Source organism: Glycine max, chromosome 13 (assembly GCF_000004515.6).
Source record: "Glycine max cultivar Williams 82 chromosome 13, Glycine_max_v4.0, whole genome shotgun sequence".
Classification (NCBI taxonomy): Eukaryota; Viridiplantae; Streptophyta; class Magnoliopsida; order Fabales; family Fabaceae; genus Glycine; species Glycine max.
In genome coordinates, this window is record NC_038249.2 from 29,749,622 (window position 1) to 29,774,508 (window position 24,887).

The window sequence follows — 24,887 nt, forward strand, 5'->3', positions numbered from 1 at the left end:
AATAAGACATCAATATATTGTCTCTTCCTTGAATATCGTTGGGAAATCATGCACAAATCCAGCTGGTTCTAACTTCTAACCGTATATTACCATACTGTAACACTACTATATCGTTGTTGACCATTGATCCTGTTGCACTAACAGAATTTTGAAACAAGTGTTTGTTTAATAAACACTATAAATTAATTAAATTCTCAAAATCTCAATAATTTTGGAAAAAAGTTGCTAATGAAATCGTACCAAAATCTATTTATAGCATTGCTCAAATTAATTTTGCACTCATATCACTTTAGCACCCTTCATTTTTAACCAGATTTGTTCCCTGCCTTAATCTCCACGCCACTTTTGGTATCCATTTGTTAGCGATGGAAACACCCCTTATATAATATTATTTTTTCTACTTCCTTACAAAATCACAGGATCTTTAATTTGTGAGGTTTTACTCTTCTTCCCCGGCCGGTGGTGAAGTCATTGGCCACCCCGTTGCCCCCATCATACATTGTTCCTTTTGAGGTTGGTTTGTTTGAATTTGTTGATGTGTTGCAAGAATTTCACTTATTTATATGGTATTTTGAGGTACAAGGGATTCGTTTCTTCGTTTGGGAAGAAATTTGTTGAAATGGTGCTGGGAAATTGGCTTGACCATATGTAGTTATTTGTTTTTTGTTTAAAATTATTTTTTCTAAATCCTTTTACTTCTTGGGATGCTAAAAAGTTTGTAGTTTCAATATGTTTAAATGTATTTCTACCTACATAACATTATTATAGTTCATAACTTAAGAATTCCTTAGGTTATTTTAAAATATTAGGGATTTTTTCCTACAAAACAATTAGGAAATTTGAAAGTAGGTTTCTTATAAATTTGAAAGTTTTTTTTCCTACAAAACATTATTTTAGACCATTTAAATATTTTGGGGGTGTATTTGCTTGCTTTTTCAGGTTTGAAGTTTCAAACAGAAAGGAACTTAAATATTTAAAGCAAATCCTTGCTTCTTGAAGTATTAGAGAGATTTGCAATGGGGGCTACTGAAGAGGCCTTACAAAATCTTGTAAATGTAAACGTTGTTGATGCAGAAAATCCAAAAAATATTAAAGTTAGTGGTACAGAAGATTCGGTAGTAAATGACAAAGAATTAGGTGCTAAAGAAACCCCTATTAAAGATAAGAAAGATAGTATTCCAGGTGAAGTAAAAGAGATGTTGAAATCATTGGCAAGTGAATGGGAGAATGTAGTTGATATCAATGCATTGCAAGTGATCCCTCTTAAAGGGGCAATGACAAATGAGGTGTTCCAAATAAAATGGCAAACAACAGCAGGAGAATCCTCAAGGAAGGTTTTACTAAGAACCTATGGTGAGGGTACTGGTATTTTCTTTGATAGGGATGTTGAAGTCACAACATTTGAATTCATGTCAAAGAGCGGACAAGGACCTAGTTTGCTAGGAAGGTTTGCTAATGGTCGCATTGAAGAATTCATCAATGCCAGGGTAATGTCATCTCTTTACTTTTCAATATTATTTATCGTAATTTTTTTATAAAAAAAATATTGATAACACATCCTAAGATAATTTTCACCCATAAGGTGAAATTCATTTGAGTGATGCTAAATAATAAATGAGACTCAATAAACAAGAAGTGGGAGTAGATAGTACTCACGTCATCTCATGGAGTACATGAATTTCATCCAATTAAAGATTGTTAGAAAGAATGTGTTGTAGAGTGTGCTTAGCATTTTTCTTCCTTAATTATAAAATCATACTTTTAACTTTGTTTAGATAGCTTGAATTTTAATTTGTTAATGAGATGCCTTGAATTATAGCCCAACCAGATATGTTGGAGCTCAAATATCATCTTTTTTTTTTTACATCCTTGAAAAGTAAATCAGTTTATTGGTTGCACGTTAGGATAAAAAATAAAAGTGTTGTTGATGGTAACAATTATGACTTTCTATACTTGCTTTCTTACAGAAATTGAATATATCTGCAGACATAGGTCTATTGGCCAAATCATGTAAAATTAGTGTTCTTGTTTTTCTTTCTTCATTTTTTTGTTTATCCTTGAGTTTTTTTCATAACAAATTAGTTTTGAAGAAGTTGCTATTATAGACAGGTTGATGAACGGAAATTGTTGATTGAATGCAATATACAACTTATATTACTTAAAACTACCTTCATATTTTGGATCCAACATTGTAAATTGTACTTGTAGAGTTTAATTATTGGTTTTATTTATTTTGTACTATCCCATTTATGAACTTGATAAGCTGATACATTGTGGTGGATTTATCAGACATTATCAGCATCTGATTTGCGAGATCCATCTATTTCTGCTCTTATAGCAGCCAAACTGAAGGAGTTTCATGATCTTGATATGCCTGGCCCAAAAACCGTGAACCTTTGGGATAGGTTAAGGTATGTGTTGTTTGAACCCTCAAAATTGTAAGATATAAAAAAATTTGTTAATGTGTCAAAATGAATGCAGATATTATTGGTACGATTTTATCTTTTATAAAGTAATTTGATATTTCAGAAACTGGCTTAGTGAAGCCAAGCGCTTGTGTTCTCCTGAAGAAGCTGAAGCATTTCATTTGGACACAATGGACAAGGAAATATCTGCTTTGGAAAATTTTTTATCAGACACCCACCAACGCATAGGATTTTGCCACAATGATTTGCAATATGGTAACATAATGTTTGATGAAGAATCCAGTTCTGTGACCATAATTGTGAGTCCCATATTGACTGTTATTTAATTATGTTTTTTTAATAATATAAAATGTTATAATTAAAAATTAATAATTTTTTTAATATTCTCTTTGTACCTAAAATAAGTGTTGCATTTTAAAAAAATTGTTTCAAAATAAATATTTCATTTGACTTTTTAATATAACCAGTTATTTTTTATTGATAAAACTAATAAATATAACATTAATTTTTAAATCTAAGAGGGATGTTTCTTAAATGATTTCTTAAGTGAAAAATTATTTTTTAAGGTTTCTTTCTATGGGAGTAAATCTATGTAGCACAAAAAGTTTTTTTAAAAATAAAATTTATATCTTCCTTAAAAAATTGTTTCTTAGAATATCTTTCCCATTTGAATTATATATATATATATATATATATATATATATATATATATATATATATATATATATATATAAAGTATGAGTTTGTTAAATTTTTTTTATTATTGAAATAAAATTATGTATAAATTTTTTACAATAATATGTCACAATGGAGACCACAAAATAACATAAGAAACTCACATAAGAAATTCTCATTTGAGATGTTCTAATATTAATATCATTCTTTTTCATTTATTTAATAAGATTAATTTTGTAAAATTATTATTAGCAATTGTTTATTTATTAATTTTTTTATTTGAATAAAAAAAATTAGGACAATACTTCTTTTAAGACAAAGAAAATAATTATTTTAAAAATTATACATAACACTACTTTTAATTAATTAAGAATGTAATAATATTTATAGTAACAATATATTAAAGTTAAATTATATTATTATTATTATTATTATTATTATTATTATTATTAGAGTCTTGTTAGGCATTGGTTAAGAAACTAAAAAGCAAAAAAATATTTATTGTAAAAATTATAGAAAAATGTAAAAAAAAAATTATAAATAATATAAATTTGTGCATTTTAATAAAAATATTTTTTTTAATTCCTTAACCGGTGTGATAAAAACACTGATTAAAATTTGCCTTATAATTATTATAATGTTTTACTTTTCCAACAGGATTATGAATATGCAAATTATAATCCTGTAGCATATGATATAGCAAACCACTTTAATGAGATGGCTGCCAACTATCATACAGATACCCCACATGTGCTTGACTTCACTAAATATCCTGGTATGTGAATGGCAATGGCTTCTGCAACTTCTTCTCTTTCATTTGTCGACCTGAAAATAACATAATTTGGTCGTTTCTCTTGACAGATTTGGAGGAGCGTCGAAGATTTGCACATGCGTATTTGAGTTCTTCGGGTAACATTTCAATTATGTTAAAAGATTGTACTACATTGTGATCTTGATTTTTATTTAACATAACTTCATTACTCTAAATTATTTTAGTGGAGTGCTAGTAATATATTATTTAATATTATTTTTCAATACATTCTTATTAATGAAAATTCACGTAAATCCCATTAGTTTACAGATGATATATATATCCACCAAATGCAAAATTAGACCCACAATATTTAGTGGAAGTCATGAATTTCAGTTGATAAGAGTGTATTAGAAAAAGTAATAGGGAAGTTTTACAAGGTCTAAGATTATGTGATGCCGGCCAACCTTCATTTGACACGATACTAATGTTTTTAATAAATTGAAAAATGTAGTTGTATGTGGTTTTGGTCAATCTTCACTCAACGCATTATTAACTTTTTTTTATCAAAAAAACATAGTTATTTGTCACATGGAAATTAATGAGGACCACATAATTTTACACCATTTAATATTTTTTCAGTATTTATAAGTGAAGAGGAACATGAATTCCATGATAAAAAAAGATAAAAATTGTCACATAGTATCTAACACACTCTTTAGTATTGTCTAAAATTTATTTAAAATCATAAAATTATATCAAGCTCACTCCTTATTGAATAAACCTTATTAATAATTTTTGTTTTTAGTAAATTTTAACTAAATAAAAGAAAATATGTTAAAAGGAATGCATTAGAAACTTATTGCCACTCCTCATAATGAAAAATATTAGTTGTATACTCTCTAACTATAACTTGTTAAGCAAACATAATGGATCAATGTAGTCGTGCATTTCATTGCGTAGATATGTGTCACCTCCCCTTAAACCACCACAATTATTATGCTTTCACCATGAAAACGAACTTGTTTGACTTGGACACAGGTGAACAACCTAGTGACACTGAAGTGGAGCAGTTGCTTGATGACATTGAGAAATATGCACTTGCTAATCATATACTATGGGGCGTGTGGGGAATAATTTCGGTATCTTCATTCACTTTAATTAGCATTGATAATTGTATATTTAAGCTTCTTAGTATGGCATAATAGATTTTTCATATGGGTGTTAAACATTTTGGTAATTATTGTATCTAATTATCTTAAAAATATCTTGTGCAGGAACATGTAAATAAAATTGACTTTGACTACAAGGAGTATGCGAAACAGAGGCTTCAAGAGTACTGGTCAAGGAAAACTTGTCTTTTGGGCTCTCATGAGTACTCTTCCCATGATAATGCGACTAAGGTTAATGGTACATTTTTTTTACTAATAAACATGTAATATTATATGGTGGTGTTCATCCACTATAATAAGTTATATTGTATGTTAGGATTGCAGGTCTGCGAATAAATGTCTTTTCGGATGTATGTACTTCGTCATGTTCATTGCTCTTTTTTTTAAAAAATTATGATAGGAGTTTCAAGCCCCCTTTTTGTTTTGGTATTACAAGACCACAAGTAAATAAGGTGGTGCATGATGGATAAATTGATGCTGTTATCCTTGTTAGAGTTGGGACATGGATTTATGCTTCTTCAACATTATTTCTGTTGTACGAAGAACTAGTGAGAGTGAAAATTAAGTAATTATCTTAATTTGTTAAAAAGATGCATAATTTTAAAGAGTTTCACATGTTTTTAAACATAATTTTGATTTTAGTTCGGTAATAATATTTTTCTTATTTTTACTCTTATAAATGTTAAAAGTTTTAAAATGACTTTTTTAAGGAATAAAAAATGATTTCTATAACCATTTAATTTACTAATAAAATATGTCATACCATATGTCATTTCATAATTATTACTAACATAATATAATTTGAATAAGTACCAATAAAAAAAAACTTGAAGGTCAAATTAAAAATACTTATATGTGTACAATGACTAACCTTTTTGAAAAATTTTGTTAAAAATCTATGGCTAAGATTAACTTAGTTACATATTTCAATTTGATTTATAGTATAAAATCAATTGAAGTAAATTGATGGAACCCAACTTTGAAAGAAAGTAATGCTAAGTAGGTTTAGTTGAGCTACAACTTAATTTGTTGACCTAAATGCATATTATTTAAAAGAAATGCTAATACATTCTCTTAGATTATTGATTGAAAATGATTCAAAATTACAATTTTTTTTGAGTTTCATTTTTTTTAGCAAGTCTTTCTATTTTTATAATTTTATATAAAGTATGTTTTAAAAAAAATGTGTTAAAAACGTGTGCTGCAAGAACATATCTACTATTTAATTATAAAGAAACCAGGCAGATCGAGTAATGGAAATATTGAGCGACCAGATCATATGTTTCCAGTTGAATATTGGTGTCATGTTGATTAGATTCACAATTTCATATATTGTATTGCATGCTATTTTAACTAGTTATGGGGTTTGCAGGGGAGCAAACACTAACATCAACCACTAACAGAAAGCCAGCTAAGAGGAATAGTGTCTCCAATAAATTGAAGAAAATCTTTGGTCTTGGCTTTTTCAGATCGAAACACTAGAGCTTTCTTGTTAAGAGTCATTGGATAATTCTGAAGACCTCCAATCCTTGAGAAAAGAAAATTAGTACGGTAATAATCCACAAGTTACCCACTTGATCTTGATCGTGTACTGTTCTCTGGAAATTATGGGTATCTTTCAAAGCAACTGAGATGGATCTGTTGGCAAGGGTTTTCTTTAAAATACATGTCAAACAACTTTGATCTAAAAGGTGTAATTGCGGATGTGTTTACCTTTATGGTTGTAGATGTGACCATTGTGTTTATAGGCATTGTGGTTGCTGCAATGAGCAAGGTTGGGTAGGTAGCAAAGCCATCATCAATGCACTCGCTTTGAGAATGCTAGTATCAATGCATATCATAATCAAAGCTAGAGTTGTATTATGTTTTAGAGTTCTAATATTAATTGTTAAGAGAAATAATTAATTAAAGTAAAATTGCAAGTTGTAGAACTATAAATTGCAACAAACATGCATGCACACGTATGCATATATACATATATGTATAATTATTTTTTATTAAGTAAATATATTTTGAATTGAAATTTTTAATCTCATTGACGAAAATTTCAATTGATATTATACTTCATTAAATTGTCTCGGTCTTGAAATAATATAGGTAGACGTTAATACAGGATATAAGCTACTTCATTATATTCCCAATGTTCTCTACGTAATAGTTTTCATGATGTCTCATTTTGTTACAACAATGACATTGTAATTAACTTATGGAAAGTGAATTTTAGGCTCTATGGACAGCTTCGTTAGTATTCCTAACCATTCATAACATTGATTCCGAATGCTAGAAGTATAATTGTCAATATAGGATAGCAGAGCGGAGCTGATAGCTTCTGGATTTCGGGGTCCAGACCCCTCCATAGAAGAGATGAGAAAGAAGAAGGTAATTAAGGAAAAATATCTTCTCATTGCCTTATGCTTTATTTACATGATATTATATAGATGGTCTAGTAACAGAATTATGCTGAGCTGTCTTTCTGGAATAATTCTAGAATATGCATATAACAGAATTGCTTGTCATTATCCTTTGAATGAGTATATATTCGTAATTTTCCTATTTGTTAGGCATAAGGCTAAGTATGATGAAGTATATTGTTCTGTTTCTCTCCTAAACATAATCCTTTAGATAATTGGGCTTGATAACCTTCCTTTTGGGCTTTCCTTCTCTTTGCACCCCTCTATCCTCTTCTCCCCTCTTACTCAGATCATCCTCAGCGTCTTCCTTCCCAAGCTCTGTGTCCTCTGTACTCGTATCATCCCTCGGCCCTTGCAGGATCACCTTGTCCTCAAGGTGATAATCCTGGCAAAGCTGATGCCAATCTTCCCATGACGTTTCCTCCGGTGGAAGAGCCTGCCACTGGACCAAGACTTGCCACGGACTCTGGGGATCAGAGGTTTCCCGATGAAAATCCAGGATAGAGAGGGGAGAGACGAGTGGTTGATTTTCATGGAAAGTGGCTGGTAAAGGCAGAGGGGATGAGGAATCTGGATCCCCGCGAAAGGGCTTAAGCTTCGAGCAATGAAACACGGGGTGGAGCCGGACCCCCTCTGGTAGCGCTAGACGATATGCCACGGGTCCGAGCTTAGCAACAACTTGAAAAGGACCATAATAGCGACGGGCTAGTTTCTCATTCGTGTGGTGCTTATCTTTTGCAGAAGATTGACGGTAAGGACGAAGGCGGACCAAGACCCAATCACCAACGGCGAACTGTACATCCCGACGGTGTTGATCAGCATAAAGTTTCATCTTGCTTTGAGCTTTCAGCAACTTTTTGCGAACCAACTGGAAGGTAGTGTCTCTATCAGTTAAGATTTCCTCCACTGCCTCAATTTTAGAAGACCCCGCAAGATAATCGGGAAAATTGAAGGGCTTCCGGCCGAAAGTAATCTCATAAGGGATGGTGCCCGTGCTGGCCATCCAAGAGGTATTGTGCGACCACTCAACCCATGGTAATAATTTTCCCCAGCTTGTCGGTTTCCTGTGGACAAACGCACGCAGATACTGCTCTACTACTCTATTTAAGACCTCTGTCTGCCCATCGCTTTGTGGATGATATGCAGAACTCATCCGAAGCTGGGTACCACTGGATTTAAATAATTCTTGCCATAGCTGACTAATGAAGAGAGGATCACGGTCCGAAACGAGGCTCCGGGGAAGGCCGTGGATCTTAACCACTAAGTCCAAAAAGAGTCGAGCGACAGCAAGAGCGGTGTGGCTTTGAGGGAGCATGCCCAAGTGGATGCCTTTTGAGAAGCGATCCACAACAACGAGAATCGTCGTGTTGCCCCGATACGGTGGTAACCCACATATGAAATCCAAGGATAAGTCCGACCAAGGTTGAGTGGGAACAGGGAGAGGGCAGAGAAGTCCAGCTGTTTTCTTAGTCTCATATTTGGTGACCTGGCAGTCAACACAGGTTGCAATGAAGCGCATGACGTCATCTCGTAGACTAGTCCAATAGAAATTGGTGGTGAGACGAGCTACCGTTTTCGCGACGCCGGCGTGGCCCCCCGTAGGGGTGGCGTGGTACTCTGTGAGCAAGGTCTTGATGATTGGTATGTCCGACGGCAACCAGATGCGGCCCTTATATAGTAGAAGCTTGTTGGCAATGGAGAAATCAGGGTGTTTGTCGGGAGTATCCCGTACCTCTTGGAAGAGATGTTGGAAAGAAGAATTCGCAGCAAGCTGGGTATGGAGCTCCTCCAGAAAGGTGAGACATGGAACAGAGAGGATGAGGAGGGCCTGAGAGGGGTTTTCCGGCAAACGGGATAGTGTGTCTGCGGCCTGATTGTGACTGCCGGAGCGATATTGGATCTGGTAGTCGTAGCCCATTAACCTTGCAAGGTAAGTATGCTGTTCAGGTGTTTGAACAACCTGACTCATCAATTCTTTTAAGCTCCGATGGTCTGTTAAAATAATGAAGCTATGGCCAAGGAGGTATTACCGCCACTTCTTCACGGCGGCCGTGATGGCAAACAGTTCTCTAACATAAGTCGAGGCTCGAAGCAACTTTGGACTAAAAGGCTTGCTAAAGTAAGCGATGGGATGGCCCCGTTGGGACAATACAGCCCCCATTCCGATTACAGAAGCATCAGTTTCAATTGTAAAAGGCAATTGAAAATCAGGGAGAGAAAGGACCGGAGCGGAGGTCAGAGCCTGTTTCAAAGCGTCAAAAGCTGCCTGAGTGGAGGAGTTCCACTGGAGAGGTTCAACCGTGGTGGCCTTTACAAGCAGGGCGGCAATGGTGGCATAACCCCGAATGAACCTGCGGTAGAATCCGGCGAGGCCAAGAAAACTCCGTAGAGCACGGACTGAACGTGGTATTGGCCACTGAGCAATGGCATCAAGCTTCGAAGTGACAGGTTGAACACCTCTGTGTGAGACCAGATGACCCAAATATTCGACTTCTGACTGCGCAAAGAGGCATTTGGAGATCTTAAGCACAAAATGATTCTCATAGAGTATCTGAAATGTGGCCTGAAGATGACGTAAGTGATCGCTGAGGGAACCGCTATAGATGAGAATGTCATCAAAGAACACGATGATGAATCGCCGGAGATACGGCCGGAAAAGAGTGTTCATGGTTGCCTGGAATGAAAAAGGCGCATTACACAAACCGAAGGGCATCACTTTGAATTCAAAGTGGCCGTGATGCGTCCTGAAGGCCGTTTTCGGTATGTCTTCCGGTTGCATGCGTATCTGGTGATACCCCTGCAACAAATCCAATTTGGAAAAGCAAGACGCACCGCCGAGCTCATCCAGAAGCTCATCGATCGTCGGAATCGGAAAACGATCTTTGATGGTCAGGGCATTCAATGCGCGATAGTCCACGCAGAAGCGCCATGTGTTATCAGACTTCTTTACCAATAATACCGGCGACGAGAAGGGGCTCTTGCTGGGTTGAATTATGCCCCGTTGAAGCATGGTTTCCACCTGAGCTTCGATTTTGCGTTTCTGGTAATATGGATACTTGTATGGCCTGACATTCACTGGTGTCGCATGTGGAAGAAGGTGAATTTGATGGTCCGTGTCTCTTGCCGGCGGAAGAGTGGTGGGGTCTTGAAAGAGAATGGCGAATTGATGAAGAAGATGTTGAACCTGAGGGTCATCGGGCTTGGTCAACGGTTGTGCGGAATCCACCGGAAGCACTGTGATGTGGAAGTAGAGACTCTGTGGTTGATGGCGGCAGACACGCCGGAATTGTGGGGAAGATAAGAGGTCCCTGTGGGCTTCGGGGTCGTCGCGGAGCTCCACGAACCTATCATCATGAAAGAATTGCATGGTGAGCTTTGTATAATCAGTTAAAACTGGGCCCAAGGACTGTAACCATTGGACACCCAATATAATGTTAGCGCCGGCAATGGGCAGGACATATAAATCCATGGTGAATGAATGATGTTGAAGGACGAGGGTGGTGGAACTGCAAATCGTGTGGCATTGCAGATGTTGCCCATTTCCTACCATGACCTTTAATGGGCTGGTTGATTGACAAGGAAGGCCCAATTGGTGAACGAGTGGCTCCTGGATGAAGTTGTGGGTGCTCCCACCGTCAATGAGCACCAGGACGGGAACGCCGGAGATGGTTCCGAGGAGTCTCAAGGTCTCGGGTGCAAGATGACCCGCTAAAGAGTTGATGCTGAGGTGGGCCGGTGAGTCGGGTCTATCCAATGGGCCGGGTAGCGGGTCGGGAGAGTCTGGTGGATTTATATTAGAACCCGCGGGGTCAAGGGGGTCTTCATCATCTGCTATCAGTAGATGAACCCTAGGGGCGCATCTATGGCCCTTGTGAAATTTCTCATCATATGAGAAACACAGGCAGCGCTCGCGGCGCGACGCCAGTTCCTCCGAGGTCAGGCGACGAAACATCGGTGGCGGTTGCGGGTTAGGACGTGGCGGCAGAGGGAGCAAAGGGGGAAGGGTGGAGGCGCGCGGAGGTGTGTAGGTTGGGAGCGGTGAAGTCTGCGGTGGGGCTACAGGTGGTAGCTGAAGAGGGCGAGGTCGGTTGGGTTGGCGGAAATCAAAGCGAAGGTCGCGCAACTTCTCCTCGTGGAGACGCGCAAGACCCGCCGCTTGTGCCACCGTAAGCGGTTGGTTGATCATCACCTCGCGACGAATCTCCGGCGCAAGGCCAAAAACGAAGCAGCTTAAAAGGAACGGAGCAGGGAGGCCGACGACCCTGTTCGCGAGCTCCTCGAACTCAGATAAGTATTCTGCAACTGTGGTCTTCTGAATGAGCTTGAAGAGGGATCCTGAGGGATCCTCGTAGTTGGACAGAGTAAACCTGGTCTGTAAGGCCTGTAGAAATACGGGCCAAGAGGTGAATTGGCCGTTGCTTGACATCCATTGGAACCAAGCAAGGGCCCGTCCCTCCATATAAAACGCAGCAATGGTAATACGATCAGTATCGGGAGTGCCGTGATACTCAAAGAATTGAGTAATTTTAAAAATCCAGCCCATAGGATCAGTGCCATCGAATCGCGGAACGTCTAATTTCATTCGATGTGTGTGTGCAGGAATCGGACTGCGAGGAGGAAAAGGGGGAGAAGCTGATGGAGTCACATGCTGCAAGAGGTCCTCAATGCGGGAAGTGAGGCGGTCTAAGGCAGCCTCGACACGATCAGTACCGGAATCAGCCATGGAAGCGGAAGGTCAATGAAAGCACCAGTGATAGCTTCTGGATTTCGAGGTCCAGACCCCTCCACAGAAGAGATGAAAAAGAAGAAGGTAATTAAGGAAAAATATCTTCTCATTGCCTTATGCTTTATTTACATGATATTATATAGATGGTCTAGTAACAGAATTATGTTGAGCTGTCTTTCTGGAATAATTCTAGAATATGCATATAACAGAATTGCTTGTCATTATCCTTTGAATGAGTATATATTCGTAATTTTCCTATTTGTTAGGCATAAGGCTAAGTATGATGAAGTATATTGTTCTGTTTCTCTCCTAAACATAATCCTTTAGATAATTGGGCTTGATAACCTTCCTTTTGGGCTTTCCTTCTCTTTGCACCCCTCTATCCTCTTCTCCCCTCTTACTCAGATCATCCTCAGTGTCTTCCTTCCCAAGCTCTGTGTCCTCTGTACTCGTATCAGGAGCAATCCACGCAAAAAGTTAGAGAACGGATAGTGATACAACCATTATTCTATTATATTATTTGTTATGGTTTACATTGTTTTGGTATTATTATTATTATTATAGATAACAATTCACCAATAACAAGTTAAAAATCCACCCTTGAAAAAATATGGCAAAGAAATGTTGTACTTGAGGTCCAAGGCACACTAGATCATAAAAGAGAAAACACGCCCTAAAATTTTAAGGACCCGATTCATGATTAATTAGATTCTTTGTTAGCTCTCGTTATCCCTGTGAAAATGAAACGTCCATGTGATAGGATACAAATGTAATAGCAGGAGGTCAATCATACGAGAAAGGCCCAAAAGCATCAGCTGCAACAAATTTCACCTGGGCTTTAGAGTAACTCTTAAACGCCCCGGAAATACTATGGCGGGTGTAAGCATAAAAAAGAAACAAAAAAATGACTCCCTAACTGCAGAACATCCCAACACTCAAGAAGACTATCCAAGGAAATTCTAATGGTGAGTTTTGATGAAGACAAAGCTAATAACTAAGGCACTCTTAAAATAATTCAAGTCAAAGCCAAGAATTAATAGAAGAAAAACGCTAAGAAGTCAAAGCTCAAAACTCAAGATTGAAGAACAAAAAGTATTGTGTCTTTGGTATGTCTTATAAACTCCTCAAGTATCATTAAGACTAGCATCAATGATCCATCTAGACCTTTGATAACCGTTAAATATGAGTTATTTTTATAATAAAAAGATATTAAAAATATCTTTGAAAATATTTATTTAGCAGTTATTTCTGTATTAAATGATAAGAAAATATCCAAAATATTAGGAAATCTTAAGAAGATATGATTAAAAGCAAAATAAATCCAAAAAATATAAAAAAATATCACTCGGGAAGATTTTTAGTATTAGGCCCAAGTCCACTCCAACAACATAAAAAGAGAGTCAAATCAAGGAGGGACAACACCACACAACCCTCTCTCGCGTTTCATTACTCCTTTTCTTTCTTTCACCCATCTTTTTCCATTAATTCTTATACCCATCCATTGTAAAGTCCTCAGTGACCATGAGTTGTTAAATCCCTAGTTAGGGTCTGACAGACCTAAAAGTCAAGCGATGTATAATGTACTCACTATTTATCAATGCAAAGGTGTTTTCTATTCTATCATCTTTTCTGATTTTATCTTACATTATTCATCTTTGTATTTATATTCTATTAGAGGTTAGACGCTCGGGAGAGGATAATTTCTAATTAAGATTTAAAGGAGGTATGCAAGCATTGGTTTTAGGGGTTAGACGCTCGGAAGATAATAACTTCTAATAGAACAAAAAGAAAAGATTTCATAGGAAAGTCCTTGCTAGACATAGAATGATTATTTTATGTCAATGCATTATTGAAATTCAAACTCCATGCATTTTATTTGTTGAGTCTTTACAAAGGAATTTGAAAGATATATATATAAAATAGGTTTGTTATCCTGAGAAATTAGGGGCAGGTAATTGAAACGTGGATAGAATAGAATCACCTAAATTGATAAATAAAAATCATAGACTCATACATCCTAGGAAAATAAGGCAGAGCAAGTCCCAACATTGTCACGTTTTGAATTTTTTTTTCTTTTATCTTCTATTTTTATCTTTTATTTTTCTTATCTTATCTTTATCTTAATCTTTTATTTTTCTTATCTTTTACTTTTATTTTCTTATTTTCTTTATCTTTTATCTTTATCATCTTTTAATTTAAATCTTTTATTTTCATCTTTAAATCTTTATCTCATCTACTATATTTTCTTATCTTTATTTTAAATTCTTTATCTAGCTTTTAAATTGGGTTTGCATTAATTCAAGTAGAAACAAAGTCCATGTGGATTCGACACTCGGACTTCCGAATACCTTACTACTTGTGACAAATTTTGTGATACACTTACCAACGAGTTAACAACCTTAAATAATTAATCCAACTAGGTCAATGGAAAATCCACCAAACAATGCATTTACACAAAAAGGGTTAAGAACCTTGAAAACTCAATTTTGAACCTAGTTAGTTGAGAAACTCAAGTTTGTAATATTAGAACTCAAGTCCCAACAACCTAGTTAGACTTGAATTTGGTACTTGAAACTCGAGTTCAAGTAGGCTCAAACTCGAGTTTGACATGGTGGACTCAAGTTTCATGACTCTCGAAGCTCAAATTTGAATATTGTTGTTCAATTTTTTTTAAAAAAACTTCCCCTACCTAATATAGCCTTGGAATTATGAAATTGGTGAGTATCTAATGTCAAAACCAAGTATTGTTGCTCAAATTTGAGAAGCTTTTCATATTGGGATTACATCTAATATTTGAACTAGAAATATAAGAAATATCATTTTCCAAATACAAGCAATTTCTCAAATTAAAGAGATAAATGATGCTTTTATTTAACCAAATCCACTAGAAAGCCCAAGTCCACATCCCTTGAGCATTATAAATATGAGTTTCTTCCCTGGGAGTGGTGTGCACCAAACAAAACGAAGAAAAGCTCAAAAGGAATTTAGCATCCAAGTTTAGAAAAAACAGCGAACAAAGATGTGCCTAAAACTTGGATCAGTGGTGTGTATGTGTCTAAAGTGAGAAATGAGAAAGAGATAGTGCATAGAGTTCTAAAGTGGTTTGTTATTCCCACTATTACAAGTCATTGTTAACAAAGTTCTTACTCTAGATATTATAGCCTTAACAGTTTATCTCACAACTAGTATTAATTAATGTGAATCACTTTGAGAAAGTTTATGTCATTCCACTTTAGGTCTAAAGGAATATTGAAGGAATTTGTTTCTCTCATTAATATAATTAAATCACCAATTATAACTTAAGAATTATATGCAAATACCACTACTACAAAATACACTTCTACATATTGGTTGTAGAGGCCTTCCTATATCAGTTTATTGAACTGATGTAAATTCAACTATTGTAGAAATTGAGACTTTTCTGCAATTCTCTGAAACATCTTTATCAATCCTCCCCACTTACCTACAAAATTTATATATGTTTTTCTTAAATCATTCGTTTTCTTTTTATATCTACTGACGATTTTTCTTTTTTTCTTTTTCCTTTTTTGGCTATTTTAGATCATATGCTAGACTCAATTGTTTTAATGTATCATTTTTTTACTTATTGTTTTGTAAATATGCAGTTATTGGAGTTTCTTTTTTGTTGTACAGTTAATTATTATTGGAGTGTTCAAGAATAAAAAAAATTATTCTACTGTATTTATGTGAGTAATTTTTATGGGTTTTTAGTCATTATTATTAGTTATTATTGTGTTTTTTTATATAAAACTACTACAAAATGAAGATATAAAATTTTCATCTTCATATTTTTCAAATTAGAGATTTTAGTTTTTTTATTTTTTTAATTAAAATATTTTATCACTTACTTTTAAAAATGATTTCAATAATTCAAATGATTTCAACTCTTCAAAAAATGACAAAACAAAAAATATGTAAAAAATTAACAACAAATGAAAATTAAGTTTTTGATATAAAAAATTAATATTTATAAATTAATAATAATAAAATTTAAAATAAAAAACATTTTCTAAAACATTTTAAAAAAATATGTTAAGAAAAAAATGATTTATTAATTGAGTTTTAAAAAAAATTAAAAATAAATATGTTTAGAATTAGTTCTGGAGGAACCAATTTCTAAATGTTTTTAAAAAATATATAAAAAAGCATTAAATAATTTGCTTATGCGGAAATTCAAAAAAAGTTGTGCTTAGGTGAGAAATTGGTTCATGGGAAACCAACTTTTCACTCTAGAGTGAAGTGTATCATTTACGTAAATGATAATTTACTTGTATTATTTACATAAATAATTGATTAATTTGTATTTTTAATATAAAGATTCTGAAATAAGTAAACAGTTATCAACATGAAATATGTAGTGGAAGATTTCACGTGCTTAAAAATATATCTAAAATAATATAAGTGAGATAAACTCTAATCTCATAAGTACGTGTTTGAGATTGAGTTAAATTTAAATTTAAATTCTAACTTATTTTAATTTTAAGTTGAGAATAGTGCCTTGAGTACTTAAAGATGCATGTGAGTTTTCTAGAATGGTTGTTTGGTGGAATTTTCTTATTGAATTGAGTTTAATTGCAACCTTTGAAAATGAAACGTTTAGGATGAGTTTGATTTGCATTTTCATTTTTTATTTTTATTTTTTGAAAATTATTTTCATTTTTAAAAGATTAGAATTCTGAAAACGTGTTTGGTTTGATTTCTTATTTTCTGTTTTCAAGAAATAAAAATACTGAAAATGTATTTTCAAAAGAAAATATATTTTTAGATTTGCTTAAAGTTACATTTTTTATCACCGTGTTTTCATTTTACCCAAAATGAAGTTCCTAATTTCAACTGAAAACACAGAAAATGAGATTTTATTGTTTCCAGTTTTTAATTTGTTTGAGAAAATATTTTCACTGAAAATGTTTTAAAAAATTCAACCAAACGTATTTCCATCATCATTTTCTATTTTCAGTAAAAATGAAAATAGAAAACAATCAAATCAAACACCCCTTAATTAATAAGGGTTTGTAAAGTTTATGAGCCATGCAATTCTCTTTATTGGTTGGAAATTGCAATCAGCTAACTTCAAGGATCAAGCTGGTAGATTTTAAAGTTGTTATGGGATTTTTTGATTGAACGATGTTGATGTTGATACTTGATAGCTAGCTTGAACAATTTTCTTTGTTGAATTATTGTAGTGAGCAGAACTTTTAATAATGTCTAACTATTATTATGCATTATAGAGGATGGAGGGGGTGTAGGTACAATTGAAGTACTCACACCAAAATTTGGTCCTACTATTAATGAAATTCTCCCAGGCTCTTTGGAAATTATCTATTTTTTAAGAATATATTTATAAAATTAGTTAAAATATTAGCCGAATGAGAGTTAAAAAAACTAATTTATTAAATTAAAAGTGTTTAGTAATATTAGTTATTAAAATAATTAAAAAATATAAAAACAAAAAAATAATTAAATCAAGATTCATTTAAAAAACATAACAAGGAAAATAAGTCAAAGATAAAAGTGAAAAAATATAAAAAGTTGAAAGTAAGCGTTTTAAAAAATACTAGTTAAGCAACATGTCTAAAAATGTTAGAAAAAATTTAAAAACTATTAAAAAACTTATTTATCAAACAATCAAATAAATTTTTAAATTAATGAAAAAAATTAAAAATTAATCAAAATATCTTACCAAACATAACTTAACTTAAATTATTTTTATCAATTAATACTATCTTTTATATATGCTTAAGCATTCTTATGAGTTCTAAAATTTTCAAATATCTCATTATTATCTCTTTTATATATATATATATATATATATATATATATATATATATATATATATATATATATATATATATATATATATATATATATATATATATATCTTTACTTGTTATATTATATCATCAATTTTATTCATCTTTTATCTAATATCTGTCATCTCTTTTTATTATTTCTCTCCAGCTGTTTATCCTTTGGGATTCCAAACATAATCTTCCTTTTTAGTTAATATTTTTATTTAAAATTAATTTCTTACTAATTTAAAAATGTGATCCATAGCTAACAACACTTGATTCAGTTATTAAAAATCAAACTCATATTTCAGAAAAATGTAAGTAATTTATAATTTTTTTTATAAACATTCAATGAGCCATAAAATATGTTTTGATGTTAGTAAACTCTCAAGATCTACCTCATTTAAATTTTAGTAATAAGAAAAAAAATATGATGCATGAAATGAAAAATGAGAGTTATATATTTGATGGTTTATTTATATAGTATTAAATAAATTGTATTTAATAAAAAAGGTTCTCTGCCGCCACATTTGGATGTGTACACATATTATCATTTTATTACAACAACAGGGGGAGGGGTCCTCATCTCATGGACTACGATGTATGATCGTGAAGTTTGTTTAAGAACAAGTGGAGAAAAGTCCAAACTTATTACGTAAAATTGAGTTTTTTTTTTTTTAATTATTTGCAATATTTAATGATATGAGAGGCATTGAATTCCAGACCCACATCACACACTTGTTTCTTTAAGAACAAGTGGAGAAAAGTCCAAACTTATTATGTAAAATTGAGTTTTTTTTTTTAATTATTTGCAATATTTTATGATATGAGAGGCATTGAATTCCAGAACCACATCACAGGTTTGTTTCTTTAAGAACAAGTGGAGAAAAGTTCAAACTTATTACGTAAAATTGAGTTTTTTTTAATTATTTGCAATATTTTATGAAACAATTAGTTTATTCTTTCAATTCTGGTTCGACAATTTACAGTGCCTTAAGATAATTTCACCCTTTATAATTATTTAAATATCTAATTTTTAATAAATAATAATTTTTATTTTTTTTACTATTTTTACTCATAAAATTAAAACTAACTAGTGTTGGTTAATATCCCACGAGGTACCCTCTGCAGAATCATAGCTACGCATTAATTCATGGAATACAGCTGTTAAAGTTTGTGTTGTTGGGAAGACTCAACAGTTATTGGTTGACTCAATCTTAATTAAAGCCATCCTTCATAAAATTGCCTATCACTGATTTGATCAGTACATGAACCCTGCACTGCACTTCAAATTACTCATTTTCATTCATCCACTCAACTCCCTTTCCTGCCATGGCACTAGAATTGGTCGGTGGTGCTCTTCTTTCTGCTTTCCTTCAGGTTGCGTTTGAGAAGCTTGCTTCTCCTCAAGTTCGGGACTTCTTTCGTGGAAGAAAGCTTGATGAAAAGCTGCTCAACAACTTGGAAATCAAGCTGAACTCCATACAGGCTCTGGCTGTGGATGCAGAACTAAAGCAGTTCAGAGATACACGTGTCAGGGACTGGCTTCTTAAGGTCAAAGATGCTCTGTTTGACGCAGAGGATCTCTTGGATGAAATACAACATGAGATCTCCACATGCCAAGTCGAAGCTGAATCTCAAACCTGCTCTGGCTGCACTTGCAAGGTACCAAATTTCTTCAAATCTTCTCCTGTTAGTTCCAAGGAAATTAAATCAAGGATGAAACAGGTCCTTGGGGACCTTGAAAATCTTGCTAGCCAAAGTGGCTATCTAGATTTGAAAAATGCAAGTGGTGTTGGATCAGGATTTGGTGGTGCAGTATCACTGCATTCAGAATCAACATCTTTGCTTGTTGAAAGTGTTATTTATGGCAGAGATGATGACAAAGAAATGATCTTTAATTGGCTCACATCTGACATTGACAATTGTAACAAACTATCAATACTTTCTATTGTGGGCATGGGTGGGTTGGGTAAGACCACACTTGCCCAACATGTATTCAATGACCCAAGGATAGAAAATAAATTTGATATCAAAGCTTGGGTCTGTGTTTCAGATGAATTTGATGTTTTCAATGTAACAAGAACAATTCTTGAGGCAGTCACTAAATCAACTGATGATAGTAGAAACCGAGAAATGGTTCAGGGAAGGTTGAGAGAAAAATTGACAGGAAAGAGATTTTTTCTTGTTTTGGATGATGTTTGGAACAGAAATCAAAAGGAATGGAAAGATTTGCAAACTCCTCTTAATGATGGGGCTTCAGGGAGTAAAATTGTTATCACTACACGTGACAAGAAAGTTGCTTCAGTAGTGGGATCAAATAAAACACATTGCTTAGAGCTGTTGCAAGATGATCATTGCTGGCGATTGTTCACTAAACATGCATTCCGAGATGATAGTCATCAACCAAATCCAGACTTCAAGGAGATTGGTACGAAGATAGTAGAAAAATGTAAAGGACTGCCTCTGGCCTTGACAACAATTGGAAGTCTATTACACCAAAAATCATCTATTTCAGAATGGGAAGGCATATTGAAAAGCGAGATATGGGAATTTTCAGAAGAGGATAGCTCTATTGTCCCTGCTTTAGCACTAAGCTATCACCACCTCCCTTCCCGTATCAAGAGATGTTTTGCTTATTGCGCCTTATTCCCCAAAGATTACAGGTTTGACAAGGAGGGTTTAATTCAGCTGTGGATGGCGGAAAACTTTTTACAATGTCCTCAACAGAGTAGGAGTCCAGAAGAAGTCGGTGAACAATACTTCAACGATCTTTTGTCAAGGTCCTTCTTTCAACAATCAAGCACCATAGAGAGAACACCTTTTGTCATGCATGACCTTCTCAATGATTTGGCAAAATATGTTTGTAGGGACATCTGTTTCAGGTTGGAAGATGATCAAGCAAAAAATATACCGAAGACAACCCGTCATTTTTCAGTTGCAAGCGATCACGTTAAATGCTTTGATGGGTTTCGAACTTTATACAATGCTGAAAGGTTACGCACATTTATGTCATTAAGTGAGGAAATGAGTTTTCGTAACTACAATCGTTGGCATTGCAAGATGTCAACACGTGAATTATTCTCCAAGTTTAAGTTCTTACGTGTCTTATCTCTGTCTGGTTATTCTAACCTAACAGAGTTGCCTGACTCTGTAGGTAATCTTAAATATCTCCATTCCTTAGACCTCTCAAATACTGACATAGAAAAATTACCTGAATCAACATGTTCTCTCTACAACGTGCAAATACTGAAGCTAAATGGTTGTAGACATTTGAAGGAGCTGCCCTCAAATTTGCATAAACTCACTGATTTGCATCGCCTTGAATTAATAGATACTGGAGTGAGAAAGGTACCAGCACATTTGGGAAAACTGAAGTATCTTCAAGTATTAATGAGTTCGTTTAATGTTGGCAAAAGTAGGGAGTTCAGTATCCAGCAGCTAGGAGAACTCAATCTTCATGGAAGTCTATCAATTCAGAACCTGCAGAATGTTGAGAATCCCTCAGATGCATTGGCTGTGGATTTAAAAAATAAAACACACCTTGTCGAGCTAGAGTTAAAATGGGATTCAGACTGGAACCAAAATCGAGAAAGGGATGAAATTGTAATCGAGAATCTACAGCCTTCCAAACACTTGGAGAAGTTGACGATGAGGAACTATGGGGGTAAACAATTTCCTAGTTGGTTATCGGATAATTCATCATGTAATGTGGTGTCCTTAACCTTGGAGAACTGTCAATCTTGCCAACGTTTGCCTCCCCTTGGACTTTTGCCATTTCTGAAGGAGCTTTCAATTAGATGGCTTGATGGGATTGTGAGTATTAATGCTGATTTTTTCGGGAGTAGCTCTTGTTCATTTACATCCTTGGAATCTTTGGAGTTCTCCGATATGAAGGAATGGGAAGAATGGGAATGTAAAGGTGTGACAGGTGCTTTTCCACGTCTTCAACGTCTTTTTATAGTGCGTTGTCCCAAGCTGAAAGGTTTGCCTCCCCTTGGACTTTTGCCATTTCTGAAGGAGCTTTTAATTGAAAGGCTTGATGGGATTGTGAGTATTAATGCTGATTTTTTCGGGAGTAGCTCTTGTTCATTTACATCCTTGGAATCTTTGAAGTTCTTCGATATGAAGGAATGGGAAGAATGGGAATGTAAAGGTGTGACAGGTGCTTTTCCACGTCTTCAACATCTTTCTATAGTGCGTTGTCCCAAGCTGAAAGGTTTGCCTCCCCTTGGACTTTTGCCATTTCTGAAGGAGCTTTCAATTGACAGCCTTGATGGGATTGTGAGTATTAATGCTGATTTTTTCGGGAGTAGCTCTTGTTTATTTACATCCTTGGAATCTTTGAAGTTCTCCCGTATGAAGGAATGGGAAGAATGGGAATGTAAAGGTGTGACAGGTGCTTTTCCACGTCTTCAACGTCTTTCTATATATTATTGTCCCAAGCTGAAAGGTTTGCCTCCCCTTGGACTTTTGCCATTTTTGAAGGAGCTTTCAATTGACAACCTTGATGGGATTGTGAGTATTAATGCTGATTTTTTCGGGAGTAGCTCTTGTTCATTTACATCCTTGGAATCTTTGAAGTTCTCCGATATGAAGGGATGGGAAGAATGGGAATGTAAAGGTGTGACAGGTGCTTTTCCACGTCTTCAACGTCTTTCTATATATCGTTGTCCCAAGCTGAAAGGGCACTTGCCAGAACAACTATGTCATTTAAATGATCTAACGATTTCTGGGTGCGACTCTCTAACGACCATTCCGCTAGATATCTTCCCAATACTCAGGGAGCTTGATATCAGGAAGTGTCCTAATCTACAGAGGATTTCACAGGGGCAGACTCATAATCATCTCCAGCGTCTGAGTATCAAAGAGTGCCCCCAATGAGAATCATTGCCTGAAGGAATGCATGTCCTCCTTCCATCTCTTGATTATCTGGGCATAATTCGTTGTCCAAAAGTTGAAATGTTTCCCGAAGGAGGTTTGCCATCAAATTTAAAAAATATGCATCTCTATGGTAGTTACAAACTTATGTCCTCATTGAAAAGTGCCTTGGGAGGCAATCACTCTCTAGAAACCTTACGGATTGGAGGAGTGGATGTTGAGTGTCTTCCTGAGGAAGGTGTACTGCCACACTCTCTTGTTTATCTAAAGATCTATGACTGTGGAGATCTAAAAAGACTGGACTACAAAGGTCTCTGCCACCACTCCTCTCTCAAGGATTTGCGTCTTATTGACTGCCCCAGGCTCCAATGCTTACCAGAGGAGGGTCTGCCCAAATCCATTTCAACTTTGAGAATTTGGATCTGTCCGTTGCTAGCAGAACGTTGCCGGGAACAAGGCGAAGACTGGCCAAAGATTGCTCGCATTGAACACGTGTTGTTATAAGGTAATGATGTTGATGTTTAAGAATTATCGTCAAACTTCTACATGCTTCTTAACGCATCAGCTTTTTTTTTTTTCCTTTTATATCTAATACTTCCTCTTATCCTAATTATAAGATTATTTATAACAATTTATTTTTTTTTTATAAGGTTATTTTTTTAATTTTTAGATGTATTAATTATTTTTTTCTGTATATTTTTACTTAATTATTTTTTTTATAAACATTAATGAGAGACAATTGAATAAGTACAGAGATAAAAAAATAATAATTTTAAAATAATAACTTTGTAGCTATTCATCAGGTGCTAATTCTCCGCAGTATCTTTGTAGCTTTTGAGATATGATATTGTTTATATATTAAATATGAAAAGGCATTCAAAAATCATACTATGCGCTGAAAACTTAGTCTTGCTTTGCAGAGCTTCCTATGATGTGGGTTGGGCTTCGTTCTCTGTCTCTTGTCATCTTTTTTTGCTTAATGTTCTCATGTACTTTTTCACATATCAGTTTTTCTGTTAATTACACGGTTAAGTTATTCGGTTGGTCCTTATATTATTTTAAAATTTTTAAGTAGGTTTCTAAACTAAAAAAATAATAATTAGGTCCTTGATCATGTAAGTTTTTTAATCGAGTCCCTAAGATTTTTAAAATTACCATAAACTATCATTTTCTGGCAGTTTCAATCTGCCAGATTTTTAAAATTACTTTTGCATATGTATGCATCCTCTTTCTTTCACAAACTAACTCCTTTTGTCTATTCCTTTTTTACTTGCAACAATTGAGTGCAGGTGGTTGATGCAGATTAGCTACTTGCTATCCTGGGAGATGCATGCTTATTCTAAATTGTTTTAAACATTAGTTTATGTACAGCTAAATTTGTAACAGGATTATGGGCATTGCTTTTATCGGGAATTCACTGGCTTACTAATTCCAGAGGTTACATCATGCAAGTACATTTCTAAAATTTCAAATTTGTTTTCTTCTAAAACTAATGATCGTGAATTCATGATACTTCTAACTTCTTTGGGGCTCTCTTCAGCTATCTGAATCCATGTAAATACTCTATAATTATTTTCTAAACCCAAATTTTATTCATGGTTTTAGACGTCTGAATTATTTATCAGATAAGATATTTAACAGATGAATTTTGTTCCCAACTTTTTTTATGAAGAATTGTCGTCTAAAAAAGTATTTATTTCATTTTTCTTTTATTGCAAAGCTTTGAAATTGTTAAATGTGATTTTAGGCCCTAAATTAAATCTAACTAGAAGAGCTCCACGAGCAATAAGCAATTTAATTTGTTGTATTATAAAAGTTTAAAACTTAAAAATAAACAGAAATGCATTTCATTAATTTGCATGATGTCATTTAGCTAATGAATCAAACCAAAAGCACCATTGGCTGCATGTAGTAAATCACTCTTTATCTTTGCAGTCTCGAACTTAATGCGTTAATCTTACATCAATTGAAATCCTTGATATTTCTTTCATTTAATCATTTTCATACCACATGACTAACCATATCTCAACTTTTG

The 24,887-nt window shown here is 34.3% G+C and overlaps 2 protein-coding genes across 3 annotated transcripts; both read left to right on the forward strand.

Annotated features, from left to right (window-relative positions):
- Nucleotides 1-408: 408 nt before the first annotated feature.
- On the forward strand, nt 409-6,895 carry LOC100815763 (probable choline kinase 2). Of its 2 annotated transcripts, none has more exons than XM_041008219.1 (9): nt 409-513; nt 940-1,487; nt 2,290-2,411; nt 2,530-2,725; nt 3,759-3,876; nt 3,963-4,010; nt 4,894-4,994; nt 5,130-5,262; nt 6,397-6,895. In XM_041008219.1, exons 2-9 carry the CDS (start codon nt 1,017-1,019, stop codon nt 6,504-6,506), a joined length of 1,299 nt encoding a protein of 432 aa, XP_040864153.1. In that variant the 5' UTR covers nt 409-513; nt 940-1,016; the 3' UTR covers nt 6,507-6,895. The 2 variants fall into 2 exon arrangements, with proteins under 2 accessions (XP_040864153.1, XP_040864154.1); XM_041008220.1 differs by having other exon boundaries at nt 5,130-5,255.
- A 12,210-nt stretch (nt 6,896-19,105) lies between these two features.
- Nucleotides 19,106-24,293, forward strand: LOC102667700 (putative disease resistance RPP13-like protein 1). Its single transcript, XM_041008222.1, has 2 exons — nt 19,106-23,357; nt 24,142-24,293. Exon 1 carries the CDS (start codon nt 19,304-19,306, stop codon nt 22,853-22,855), a length of 3,552 nt encoding a protein of 1,183 aa, XP_040864156.1. The 5' UTR covers nt 19,106-19,303; the 3' UTR covers nt 22,856-23,357; nt 24,142-24,293.
- Nucleotides 24,294-24,887: the final 594 nt, after the last annotated feature.